Raw genomic sequence first — 12,689 nt, 5'->3', positions numbered from 1 at the left:
ACCCACTCCTGACCTGCTTGCTGTCTTGGCCAGGCACCGAGATTGCTATCGTCCTAGATGGTTCAGGAAGCATTGACCCCCCAGACTTCCAGAGAGCCAAAGACTTCATCGCCAACATGATGACGAACTTCAGTGAGAAGTGTTTTGAGGTGGGCCTCCCTAAGAGCCAGTCTCATATCACCTGTTACTTATCTACTGTTTTGTGACAGCCTGCCTTAAAATAAGCAGTGCTTCATTTGCTCATAGCTCTGTGGGTCAGGAGGTATTTGGGCTGGGCTCAGCTGGGTGGTTCTTCTGTCGGTCTTGATGTTACCTTTAGCTGCAGGCATCTGGTCATTCGTCTGTGGCTGGGTGGTCTAAGAGGGCCCCACTCACTTGTCTGTCTCCTGTAGCCCAACCTTTTCAGGGCAGCAACCCTAGGCAAGAGCCAGTGCACATGGCTGATTTCAAGACGGCATCACATTTGCTGATATCCCAGTCTCACAGTCACTGTGGAGTGGGACATAGATTCAGGGGGAAATCTGTGATTCTCTCTTCCATCATTACTTGCCTAATTGGAAATTTCCCTTCTGCCCAGAGACAAAGTAGAATGGGTGCATGTATCCACCGCTTTCAGGGGGAGCCTCTCAGTGCCAGAGGTGGCCTTGGGGATGGCCACTCTGCCAACACCCCGTTACCCCTCCTTCCCCCTCCAGTGCAGCTTCGCCCTGGTGCAATATGGGCGGGTCATCCAGACAGAGTTCAACCTTCAGGACAGCCAGAATATGACAGCCTCCCTCGCCAAGGTCCAGAACATCACTCAAGTGAGGAACGTCACCAGGACTGCCTCGGCCATTCAGCACGTGCTGTGAGTGTGAGCGTTGCAGGAATGACCTGACCTTGCACCGGGGTGGGGGTGGGGGCTGCCTGGGGCCTGCACAGGGGCACTGTGGGTGGCGGGATGGCTCTGAGAGAGGAGGGGCTGAGGCTTCAACTGCCCTGTGGGGGCTGCCCTCCAAAAGCTCTTCCAGAGACGTCTTCCTGCACGAGGCTGTAGAGCCGAGCACACAGGGACAGGCCGTGGGGGTTCAGATCCCACTTCCAGCTTGTCCCTGGGCAAGGGAGCCACCCCGCTCTGTGCTTCAGTTTCCGTTAAAATGAGGATGCTAACGGTGCTTGCCCTGTGGGACTCTCTGAGGATTCTTCTCACCGTGGAAGAGCTGAAACCTCAGCACAGACCAGGCTTGCGCCGCCTGGCCTGGCCTGGCCTGTGGCTCTCATGCCGTCACTGTTCCTGCGCACGCATGAAAGGGCCACACTCAAGCGCTGTCCGGCACCTTTGTGTTGGGAGCAGCGAGGAGGGAGACACCTGTGCTGCAGATGCCTCGCTGTTCCCCCTCTGGGAGGGCTGGGTAATCCTCTCCAGTTCTAACACAGGCCAGGGAGTCAGCTCTACCCCTGAGCCCACGCACCCCTGGGCAAACTGCTCCTCATTCACGGTAACTCTCCGACAGAGACGACATCTTCACGCAGAGGCACGGCTCCAGAAAAAAGGCCTCGAAGGTCATCGTGGTGCTCACCGACGGGGACACATTCGAGGACCCCCTCAACCTCACGGTTGTCATCAACTCACCCAAGATGCAGGGCATTGAACGTTTTGCCATCGGGGTGAGAGCCTGGTGCTGGGGGCCACCGCCAGACCCTGCACAGTCTGGGGTGGGGAACAGAGGGCCTCCTGAAAACAGTGTCCTGCTCCCCGCATCCGGTGTCCCCACTTCCTGTCCCTTTCCTAGTGGCAGTCACAGCTCGCTGGCTGAGTAGTGATGGGGGAAGCACGCAGGGGGAACATCAGGGAGCTTCCTGGAGGAGGTGGTGCTGGAGCACAGACAGTACTGGCTGACGCGGGGCACAGCAGAGGGACCAGCATGTGCAGACAGGAAAAGGAGCCTGGTGGGCCCAGGAAAGCACATGGAGCTTGGGAAAACTGGAGTTTGGCTCCAAGAGTGTGGGGACAGAAGGAGGCAGGTGAAGGGGGCCCTGGAGGGCATGTAGGGGCGCCCGGCTCGCTCTCGTGGCCTGGTGAGCCACTGGGGCTTGAGGAATCAGCCAGCCCTCCCTGGGCTGCCCCAGTGACCCAGTGCCTCGGTGCAGGTGGGAGATGCATTTAAGAAACATCAGACTGAACAGGAGCTGAAGCTGATCGCCTCGGACCCTGATGAGACCCACGCCTTCAAGGTGACCAACTACTCGGCGCTGGACGGGCTGCTGAGCAGGCTGCAGCAAAGCATCATCCGCACGGAAGGTGAGGGCTCGGGGGTCCGGCCCGGCCCTGCGCCCCCAGCCTCGCCTCTGTCTGACTTCCACGAGGCACAAGCAGTTCCTGTCCCCTCTCTGGGCCTCTGCTGTTCCATGTCTAAAACGGCCGCAGTCCCCCAGCCCTCCCCTCCCCAGCTTGCTGGAATCCCCACAAGGCTCTGAGGACCTGATCCGGGGCTGGAGAAACACGGGGACAGAGCTCCTTCTCTCCGGAGCTCCGCCCACACCTACTGGGCATTAGCTGCCGAAGCAGCGCCCATGTCTGCCGTGAGCCCGCTGCCGGGTGCATTTCCCCACCTGGTCACACTTCACGGGCTTCTTGGCTCCCAGGCGCAGTCGGAGAGGCCCTCCACTTCCAGCTGGCACAGATTGGCTTCAGTGCCCAGATCCTGGACGAGGTACGTGGCCCACAGGGCCCCAGGCAGGCTCACCTGTGGGCATCGGGCTGGTACCCAGGGACTCAGGACCCCAGTAGTTGCTCTTAACACAGCCAAGCGAGACAGGGTTGGGCCTGTGTCAGTTTGCAGGCAGAGCTCCCGGTGGTTCCAGGAGGTGCAGGGGACCCCCGGTTAGCTTCTTGAGGCATCTACGCTGACAGTGTCACCCATCCAAGGCAGGAGCCTGGGGCAGTCTCCCTATCCTGCCGGCTTCTCAGGCCCTGCGGGTCCAGACCTCAGAGTGCACCCCTGCCCTCAGCGAGGTTTGCTGCATTGGCACCTGGCTCCCTCCGGCTCACTGGCCCCCTTCCCCGCCCCTGCAGGAGCAGGTGCTGCTTGGCGCTGTCGGGGCCTTTGACTGGTCCGGAGGCGCCCTGCTCTACCACATGCACAGCCGCCAGGGCCGCTTCCTCAACCACACTGCGGCTGATGCTGAGGCTGCGCAGTACGGCTACCTGGGTGAGCCGGATGAGACCCCACCTCTGAGACTGTGCCTTAGGCTGCATTCCACTTCCTCAAGGGGGCGGGCCCTGGTTGGTCACATGGGTCACACTGAGACTCCTGCGTGGGGTGGAGTGGGAGGCAGTGATCTCTCCTTTACTGCGGTGGGCATCCCCTGGCCTCTACGTAGGGATGGTGTGGGGGTGGCTGCGGGGCTCCATGCTGAGCCATACACGGCAGTATGTGCATCGTGTGACCATGATTGGTGCTGGGAAGGTGAAGTTCCCAGGGCCCAGGCGGCTGAGCACCTGTTCTTAGGCGCCACCTCCGCCTCCCCAGGTTACTCAGTGGCCGTGCTGCACAAGGCCTGTGGCCTCACCTACGTGGCAGGGGCTCCACGGTACAAGCAGCGAGGGGCAGTGTTTGAGCTCCAGAAGCAGGATGCACGGACCGCTTTCGCGCAGGTGCTAGAAGGAGAGCAGGTACCTGCCGGGGAAGCCCCCTCCATTGTTGGGGAGCGGGATCTGGAGGCACCTGGTGGGGGTACGTAACGGTGGGGGGAAGGACAGCGCTCCCTGAGCACTGGTCCTCCTGGGCTGTAGATGGGGTCCTATTTTGGCTCTGAGCTGTGCCCCGTGGACATCGACATGGATGGGACCACCGACTTGTTGCTGGTGGCTGCTCCGTTTTACCATATCCATAAAGAGGAAGGCAGAGTTTACGTGTACCGGCTGCATGAGCAGGTGGGTTGGTCTCTGTCTTCAGCCCAGCCAGCGGGCAGTACTGGGAGGTGCGGGGGGCGGGGGTGGCTGTACTCCCCCTGCCATAGCTCATCCTGATGGGCAGTGAGGGACCATCACACCCCTTCTCGCTGTGGGGTGCACTTTGCTATCTCACCTGTGGTGCTGAGACAGCAAGTGTGTGGGAGAGCCAGGACAGGCACTTGGGTGCCCCTGCCCATGGGAGTAGAGGAGGCAGGCTCTGGGCCCTGACCTTGAAGGCAGGCGGACTCCAGCTTGACCACTGGCCCCACCCCTCCTCTGAGCCTCAGACACCTGCTGAGAAAGCAGGATCAACCAGCCCGGTGCGGGGGCGCAGGGGTACCTCCTGGGTGGCCCTGGGGTGTGCTCGCCCTTCAGCCCCGAGCTGCCTGTGTGTTTTACAGGCTGGTTCCTTCTCCTTGGAACACACACTGAGCGGGCCCCCGGGGCTCACTGATGCCCGCTTCGGCTTCGCCATGGCGGCTGTGGGGGACATCAGTCAGGACGGGTTCACGGATGTGGCCATCGGGGCCCCCCTGGAGGGTGTCGGGGCAGACGATGGCGCCAGCTTCGGCAGCGTGTACATCTACAACGGACGCCGGGACGGTCTCTTCACCAGCCCCTCACAGGTGACCCTGGGCCCTCTGCTGCCTCCCCTCTGGAACCTGAGGTCGGCAGTGGTCCCCAGTGCCGGGCAGGCCTCAGGGGCTGGGGGTGCCCAGTGAAGGGGAGGTTCCGGGCCAGGGCCTCCCGGCAGACCCTTCAGTGGGGGGACAATGTCTGTCTCCTCCCCTGACTGATACCTCCCTCCCTCCTTGGACCGCCTCAGCTCTCTCCTTCCTCTCTGCTCTTTCTCTGGCTCCTGCCTCCCCAAGACCCTCCCTGCTTACTTCTTGTCCCCCAGGCCCGGCTGCCAGCCTCTCACACCACATCTCTGATGGACACAGCCCTCCACTCCCAGCTACTCTGGAGCCACCTCCCCCTGGAAGGCCCCCAGGGGTCTCATGCTCCTTGGCCCAGCAGGGCCATCCTTTCCCCCTAGAGTGGCTGCCTTTCTGTCCCCCACCTACCTCCATTCTCCACAGCAGAAGCTTGGGATTGGCTGGACACTGGGCACTGTGTCGGTGCCCACGTCCTAATGAGTCTTGCTCGCTCTCAAATCCAGCCCTTCTGTTCCATTCCCCAGCCACCAGCCCAGCTCACCCCTCTCCCCGGATGCCCACCCACCATGCCCAGCTCTCATGGCCTCCCCCTCTCCCACCCTGTGCCTGCCTCTCCAAAGCCCTTGATTTTCCCCACACTTCACCCTTCCCTTCATTGTCCCCTAGCAAGTCGCACCTGCCTCTCGGGTCTCCATCCCAGTGCCACTTCCTCTGGGAAGCCTTGCCCTCTTTCCTGTTTCTAGATGGAGGAGCCCGGGGGCGGGATGGTGGCGGGATGGTGGCTGCTGCTGCCCCCACCCCGCCCCGCTGCCATGCGTTGTGTTTCTGTCTCCACAGCGGATCAAGGCCTCAGCCGTGGCCACAGGACTCCATTACTTCGGCATATCTGTGGCCGGTGGCTCAGATTTCAGTGGCGATGGCCTTGCTGACATCACTGTGGGCACGCTGGGCCGAGCAGTTGTGCTCCGGTAGGAGTCTGCCTTCTGGGGTCCTGGGCCCCAGCCTCACCCACTTGCCTGCCCTAAGTGGCCTCATGCAAAGCCCCAGTGCGGTGGGAGGGAGGGAGGAAGTGCAGGGGGTAAGGGCTGGTATTCTGAAGTCTGGCCTTGAACCTCAGCTCTCACTTGTAGGTGTGCTCTGGGGCAGGCTATTTGATTCCAAGTCCCAACTTCCCTTTCTATCTATAGTCAGGAACAGCATGGAGTAGTGAGGACTATGGGCGGGGATTCTGAGGAGGGGAAGATGCTGCTTGGGGCTCCTGTATCCCACATCCGAGTGCCTGCATTTCAGTCCCTGCTCTCTGCTAATCTGCACCCTGGGAGGCAGTAGGTGAGGGGTACTTAGGTCCCTGCCACTCACATAGGAGACCCGGATGGAGTTCCAGGCATTCAGCCTTGGCCTGACCCAGCCCTGGCTGTTGCGGGCATTTGGGGAGTGAACCAACGGATAGAAGATCCCTTTCTCTGTCTTTCTCTGTTGCTCTGCCTTTTAAATAAAATCAATAAGTAAAATACACTTTCAAAAATCATTTAAAAAGTTTTTGGAAAATGGAATTAAGATACAAGGTTATTTTGTTTGATCCAAAATTGTTTGAAATCCAAGTTTCAAATCTAAGTTTTTGACAGTACGCATTTTCTATGAGCTTTTTGAAGCCCCCTTATATGCACAAAGTGTCTGACGCAGTGCTTCCTGGTGGCTGCTGTTACCATGGGGAACCTTGGAGCTGCCAGGCTCCATCCCCAGGGACGCTTGAGCCCTGGCCCTGTCGCTAGAAATAACTGGACGGAGCTCCTGTCTGCTCATCCCCCGCATGTGCTCGGGCTTGGTTGTCCGCTTGCCCCTGCTCAGCCACTGCGCAACGTGTGTGCGCCTAAGACTGGGCTCTGCATCTCACCCAGCCTTCATTCCCCCAGATCTGCCGCTCCCTCAGGCTTCCTGTCTCAGCAATGCTGTCGTCATCTGCCCACACATTCAGGACAAAAACCTACACATCCTCCAGAATCTTCTCCCTCCCTCTCCACCCCATCAGCAAGCCCACGCTGGCTCTGTGGGCACCGCAGCTCCTCCTCTTCCCTCTTCCATGTTCCGTTCTCCATCTAGCTGCCAGAGTGGTCCTGCACTTTGCTGCTGCAGACCCCTCCATGGCTCCCACTTAGAGTAAACCCAGACTCCTTAGCGTGGCCTCTAGGGCTGCCTGTGACCTGGCCCTACCCACCGCTCCACTCCCATCTCCTGTCACTTCTCTGTTTCACCAGTCTTGCTGACCTTTGCCTTCCTCAGACAAAGCAAGCTCATTCCTGCCACAGGCCCTTTGCACTAGCCACGCTTGCTGCTTATAATTCCTCTTCCTTCAGCTCTACATAGGCATCTCTTAAAAAAAAAAAAAGATTTATTTTATTTGAAAGGCAGAGTTACAGAGAGAGAGGGAGACACAGAGAGGTCTTCCATCTGCTGGTTTACTCCCTAAATGGTCACAATGGCTGGGGCTGGGCCAGGCTGAAACCAGGAGCTTCTTCCACATGGGTTTAGGGGCCCAAGCACCTGAACCAGCTTCCACTGCTTTCCCAGGTACATTAGCAGGGAGCTGGATCAGAAGTGGAGCAGCCGGGACTTGAACCAATGCTCACTGGGATGCTGGCATTACAGGCAGCAACTTCCTCTACTACGGCATAACACTGGCTCTTGGGCAGCTCTTTCTTTTCTAAGATGTATTTATTTATTTGAAAGTCAGAGTTACACAGAGGGAGGAGCGGCAGAGAGAGAGAGAGAGGTCTTCCATCCACTGGTTCACTCCCCAATTGGCTGCAATGGCCGGAGCTGCACCGATCCGAAGCCATGTGTCAGGAGCTTAATACAGGTCTCCAACGCAGGTGCAGGAGCCCAGGGACTTGGGCCATCCTCTACTGCTTTTCCAGGCCATAGCAGAGTGCTGAATCAGAAGTGGAGCAGCCGGGTCTTGAACCGGCGCCCATATGGGATGCCAGCACTTCAGGCCAGAGCATTAAGCCGCTGTGCCACCGGCAGCTCTTTCTTGTTAACAGATCTCTACTTAAATGCTCCCCATCAGTGAGGCCATCCCTACCACCTGGCCTCTATTACTTTATCTTGCGTTATGTTTATCCTGCTGTTACAGTACACAGTTTCCCTCTTTTGTGTATTTGCCCACTGCTTTCATACCAGAGCAGGGCTTTGCCTCTTTCCTTCCTGGGTCCTGAGGACTCAGCGCAGCACCTGCGTATTGGAGATGTTCAGTGGAAATCCCCTGGATGCACGCATGCACCAGCCGAGCACACCCCGACAAGTCCCCCCGCCACTTCTCATGGTCCTCCTTGTTGTGTTGCGTAGCTCCCGGCCCGTGGTTCGTCTGAATGTGTCCATGAACTTCAAACCCAGCCAACTGCCAATTGGTTTCAACGGCAGCACGATGGCGACTTTGTGTTTTAATAGCAGCTCCAAGTCAGGTAAGAGGCAGCTGGGCTGAGCCTGGGCCTTAGGGGACATTGCTCTCTGGCTGTGGCAGGGGCAGGGAAGGCGGCTGCAGAGGGTGCTTCCATGAGGTCCCAGCCTTGCAGGCCACACTCTGACCCTATTGTGAAGCACGGTATGGGGTCCTCGCCTCAGGGCTGAGTTTCAGGTAGAAGACTCAGAAGAAGGTTCCAAGTCCCATTGCTGTGCCCGCCGCTGTGCTGGTGCAGGGCAGCTGGGAAGGGCGTTCCTCTGTCTGTGTCTCCCAGGTCAGGGTGGGATTGGCGAAACGAAGGAGGCCTGGCCTCTCCACATCCCCCTTCCTGACCCTTGCGGGGCTGCTGTTTCCCGGGGCAGGGAGGGTGGGCCACTGGTGGGGGCAGGTCGAGGCCCCTCCCAGCCTGATGTGCATTCCCAGACCTCGGAGGGACAGCCCTCAACTTCACGCTGGACGTGGACGTGCTGAAACCCAGGAGAAGGCTGCAGTGCCTAAACACGAGAACCTGTCTCGGCCAGCTGAAGGAGTGGGCCAATGGCTCTTCTGTGCGTGAGAACTTTCAGCTCACCTCCACGGAGGCACAGGTGCGTGGAGGAGTTCAGGCGGGAGTCTGGAGCCGCCTGTCCTTGAGAAAAGACTGCAAGTGAGCGGTGCGTGTTCCTCACGCAAACGAGGTGAGGAAGACGGTCATGGCAGGGAGCAGGCGGTTGGCATAGCGGCTAAGATGCCCGTGTCCCACATCGGAGTACCGAGCTTCGGTTCCCAGCTCCAGCTTCCTGCTGATGCAGGCCTGGGGAGGCCACAGGGGTGGCTCAGGTAACTGGGTGCCTGCCCACCACGATTTCTGGCTCCTGGCTTTAGCTCAACCCAGCTCTGGCCATTGTGGGCGGTTGGAGAGTGAACCAGCACGTGGGAGCCTCTCAAATACATGTTTAAAAATAGTCATAATGGACCAAGAATCACATAATGGCGCGGAAGCTGGAGGCGATTATAGCAGAAATGCTGCTGTCGTGGAGGGCGGGCTCTGAGTCTCCTAGAAGTGGACGGAAAGGGAGATGCCCTGATAGCCGGCATTTCTTAGTAACAACCAGGCAGAACGAGCGCCCCTCCCCGATGTTCCCCAGCCTCACCTGGTACTAACGGGAGCTGGAGGCAAGTCACCATCAGAAAAACTAAACAACTCAAAGGTAGAAATAGAAAAAAAGAAAAAGAAAGGGGAGTGTTGTGGCATCGTGGGTTAAGCCACTGTTTGCAATGCCAGCATCCCATATCAGCATGCTGGATGGAGCCCTAGCTGCTCTACTTCAGATCCAGCTCCCTGCCGTGGCCTGGGAAGGCAGCAGAAGACGGCCCAAGTGCTTGGGCCCCTCCCACCCACGTGGGAGACCCGGATGGAGTTCCTGACTCCTGGCTCCAGCTTGACCCAGACCTGGCCATTACAAGAATTTGGGGAATGAACCAGAACTCAGCCTAGTAGGACCCAGAACTTTGGACTAATGGGGATTGTTTATTTCAATAAACAAATTCATGAATTATTCTTCTGACCACAAATCTGCTTCCAAGTTGATTGTAATTTTTTTTGAGAGAAAGAGAGACAGAGACAGACACAGAGAGCGTTCCCATCTGCTGGATCCCCAAATGCCTCCACCCAATGGGGCTGGGCCTGGCTAAAGTTGGTAGCCAGGGACTCAATCCAGGTCTCCCTAGGGGGTGGCAGGGATCCCTTTGCTTGGGCTGTCATTGTGACCTCCCAAAGTTAGCAGGAAGCTGGAGTCAAGAACCAGAGCCAGATACTGAACGCGGCTATGCCAGTTTGGGCCATGGGTGTCCTGACCTCCAGGCCAATGCCCGGATTAAGAACGAGTTTCTTGCGTGTCTGTGTAAAAGCTACATTTTTCTGCCAGGGGTCACGTTCACAAACTCTCCAGTGTTTTAAAACTGTTATGGTAGAAAGCCTCATTTTATTTCATTATTGAGAGAGACAGAGGAATCTCCCATCAGCTGGTTCATTCCCCAAGTGCCTGCAACAGCTTGGGCTCAGTCAGGCTGAAGCTAGGAGCCAGAAACTCAGTCCAGGTTTCCCACGGAGGGGCAGGAACCCCAGTGCCTCTGAGGATCCGCATGGCAGGAAGCTGGGATCAGGAATGGGGCCAGGGCTCAAACCCTGGCATCTGAGATGGGATGTGGGCACCGCAAGGGCTTTCCCAGACCATTAGCAGGGAGCTGGATCCGAAGTGGAGCAGCTGGGACTTGAACTGGCACCCATATGGGATGCTTGCACCGTAAGTGGGTTTACCCGCTACACCACGGTGCTGATGCCCATTTTAATATTTTTGGAAGGTGGTTGGGACTGCTGACTCACCACCTCTGTTGTTTATTTCTTACTGTGACTCTGTCATGGTTAAAAGCATTCTCCTTTTCACCTGTTCTCCGGCACGGATCCCACAGCTCTGTGAGGAAGACTGCTTTTCCAACATCACTGTCAAGGTCAGCTACCGACTGCAGACCCAGGAGGGACAGTGGGACCGCCCCCAGCCCATCCTGGACAAGTACACGGAGCCCACCGCCATCTTCCAGGTGACCTGCCCGGGGGGCTGTCCCACACAAAGCACCGGCTCCCCTGACCCCACGGGATATGTGAGTGGGATGGACAGGCCTCAGGCTGCATGTAGGCCCCTCACTCTACAAATGGGGTGGCCGAGTCCTGGAGGTATCCAAACCCACCCACCCACCCACCCAGGACTCGTTTGCTTTCTGGTCACTCAGAGGTGCAGCATGTGAGTTGCAGACGGCCGCCCTTCCATGGCAAGGGTCTCTGATGGGGGGTGGTGGGGCTCCCTTGAGGGGGCTGCGCTGGAGCCATCCTGCCCTGCGTTGCAGAAAAGGTGCCCTCTGGTGAGCTGCCACTTGAACCCAGCCCACAGGCCGAATGTCTGGCCCCACCCACCTGCACCCCAACCTCTGCTCCAGTGCCCCGGTGGGGAGTGTCACAAGAAGCGGTTCTTATGAGTAAGGGAGATCACGGAGAGTGAAGAGTCAGCTCGCTGACCCTCTGGGGTCTGAGGGGATTTTCCCACCCCATGGAGCCCTGGCCGCCAGGCTGTTTAACCCACCTCCTTGTAGAGTGTGGACACACCAGCAGGGAGGGCGGTAGTAGTTACAGCTGGCGGGAGTGAATCTGGTCTCCAGAGAAGCAGTCCAGCAGGCACAAGCAAGCTCCAGGTAGCAAAGTGTGTTCCTAGGTCATCATAGCACGCTCGCCGCTGTCTCTGTCTTTAATAAAAATGTTCTGGATGAATTAGGTCATAGAAACCTTTAGCTCCGGTTTTGGTTGCTACCCTCTGCACATGTCAGTCACACAGAGTGAGTGGGAACAGACAAGCTGGTGAAGTCCACGCGGCCCCTCTGCCCGGGAAGTGGGAAAATCCAGTGCCACAGCAAAGGCTGTCATCTTAATATACATATTTTTATAGAAAACTTTTATTTAATAAATATAAATTTTGAAAGTACAACTTTTGGATTATAGCGGTTCTTCTCTCCCTAACCACCCTCTCACCTGCAAACCATCCCATCTCCTACTCCCTCTCCATCCCAATCTTAATATATTTTTTAAAGATTTATTTATTTGAAGGGCAGAATTACAGAGAGAGAGAGACAGACAGACAGAGACAGAGAGCGAGCAAAGTCCTCCATCTGCTGGTTCACTCTCCAGATGGCCCAATAGCTGGAGCCGAGCCGATCTGAAGACAGGAATGAGGAGCTTCTTCCTGGTTTCTCATGTGGGTGCAGGGGCCCAGGCACTTGGGCCATTCTCCACTGCTTTCCCAGACCATTAGCTGGGAGCTGGATCAGAAGTGGAGCAGCTGGGACTAGAACCGGTGCTTCAGGCCAGGGCTTTAACCCACTGAGCCACAGCGCCGGCCCCATCAAAATTTGTTCAAATAATCTTTGGAAAATAAATGTCAAATGCATATTAAAAAGTGCACATCACTGTGTAACTTGTGTTTGGTAAAGCAGTTGAGCCTTTTAAACAATTAACATATCGCTGACTTTATGGACAAGACCGAAGTCTATTTAGAAAATGGAAAGTTTGATCCAGCTCTCTGCTAATGGGCTTGGGAAAGCAGTGGAAGATGGCCCAAGTGTTTGGGCCTCTACATCCATGTGGAGACCTGGAAGAAGCTCCTGGCTTCAGCCTGGCCCAGCCCCAGCTGTTGTGGCCATCTGGGGAGTGAACCAGCAAATGGAAGTTATCTTTCTCTCTCTCACTCTGACTTGCAGTTTGAAAAAAAAAAAAAAAAGGAGTAAATGACTTACTAACAAAAGTTTCTGGGGCCAGTGCTGTGGCACAGTGAGTTAAGCCACCACCTGCAGAGCCCGTATCCCTTATGGGCGCCGGTTCAAGTTCCAGCTGCTCCAGTCTTGACCCAGCTCCCTGCCAATTTTTTGGGAAAGGCAGTGGAGGATGGCCCAGTCCTTGGGCCCCTGCACTTATGTGGGAGACCAGGAAGAAGCTCCTGACTCCTGGCTTCAGCCTGGCCCAGCCCCTGCTATTGTGGCCATCTGGGGAGTATACCAGTGGATAGAAGATTCTCTCCCTCTCTCTCTCTGTAACTCTGCTTTTCAAATA

At 57.1% G+C, this 12,689-nt stretch overlaps 1 protein-coding gene across 19 annotated transcripts in view; it reads left to right on the top strand.

The window, feature by feature from the left end:
- The window catches only part of ITGAE (integrin subunit alpha E), a 58,007-nt gene that overhangs the window by 23,291 nt on the left and 22,027 nt on the right, over positions 1-12,689 (top strand). For 18 of the 19 annotated variants that reach the window (XR_007911457.3, XR_001795252.4, XR_011383629.2 and 15 more), the window contains exons 7-19: positions 34-149; positions 696-847; positions 1,494-1,647; positions 2,131-2,281; positions 2,626-2,693; positions 3,056-3,191; positions 3,513-3,655; positions 3,776-3,916; positions 4,339-4,563; positions 5,434-5,564; positions 7,942-8,057; positions 8,480-8,643; positions 10,508-10,636. Coding sequence is in view for 15 of the 19 variants with exons in the window: in XM_017348965.4 (XP_017204454.1) it covers positions 34-149; positions 696-847; positions 1,494-1,647; positions 2,131-2,281; positions 2,626-2,693; positions 3,056-3,191; positions 3,513-3,655; positions 3,776-3,916; positions 4,339-4,563; positions 5,434-5,564; positions 7,942-8,057; positions 8,480-8,643; positions 10,508-10,636 (1,826 nt within the window). In the remaining 4 variants the exon portion in view is untranslated. Of the gene's footprint in view, positions 1-33; positions 150-695; positions 848-1,493; positions 1,648-2,130; positions 2,282-2,625; positions 2,694-3,055; positions 3,192-3,512; positions 3,656-3,775; positions 3,917-4,338; positions 4,564-5,433; positions 5,565-7,941; positions 8,058-8,479; positions 8,734-10,507; positions 10,637-12,689 lie in introns of those variants that run through there. The other variant, XM_089318233.1, reaches the window with a different exon arrangement.

This window comes from Oryctolagus cuniculus, chromosome 17 (genome assembly GCF_051225735.1).
Source record: "Oryctolagus cuniculus isolate XC-2025 breed Fujian yellow rabbit chromosome 17, ASM5122573v1, whole genome shotgun sequence".
Taxonomy (NCBI): domain Eukaryota; kingdom Metazoa; phylum Chordata; class Mammalia; order Lagomorpha; family Leporidae; genus Oryctolagus; species Oryctolagus cuniculus.
The sequence above is the reverse complement of the archived record's forward strand: the minus strand, read 5'-3'. Positions and strand labels throughout refer to the sequence as shown.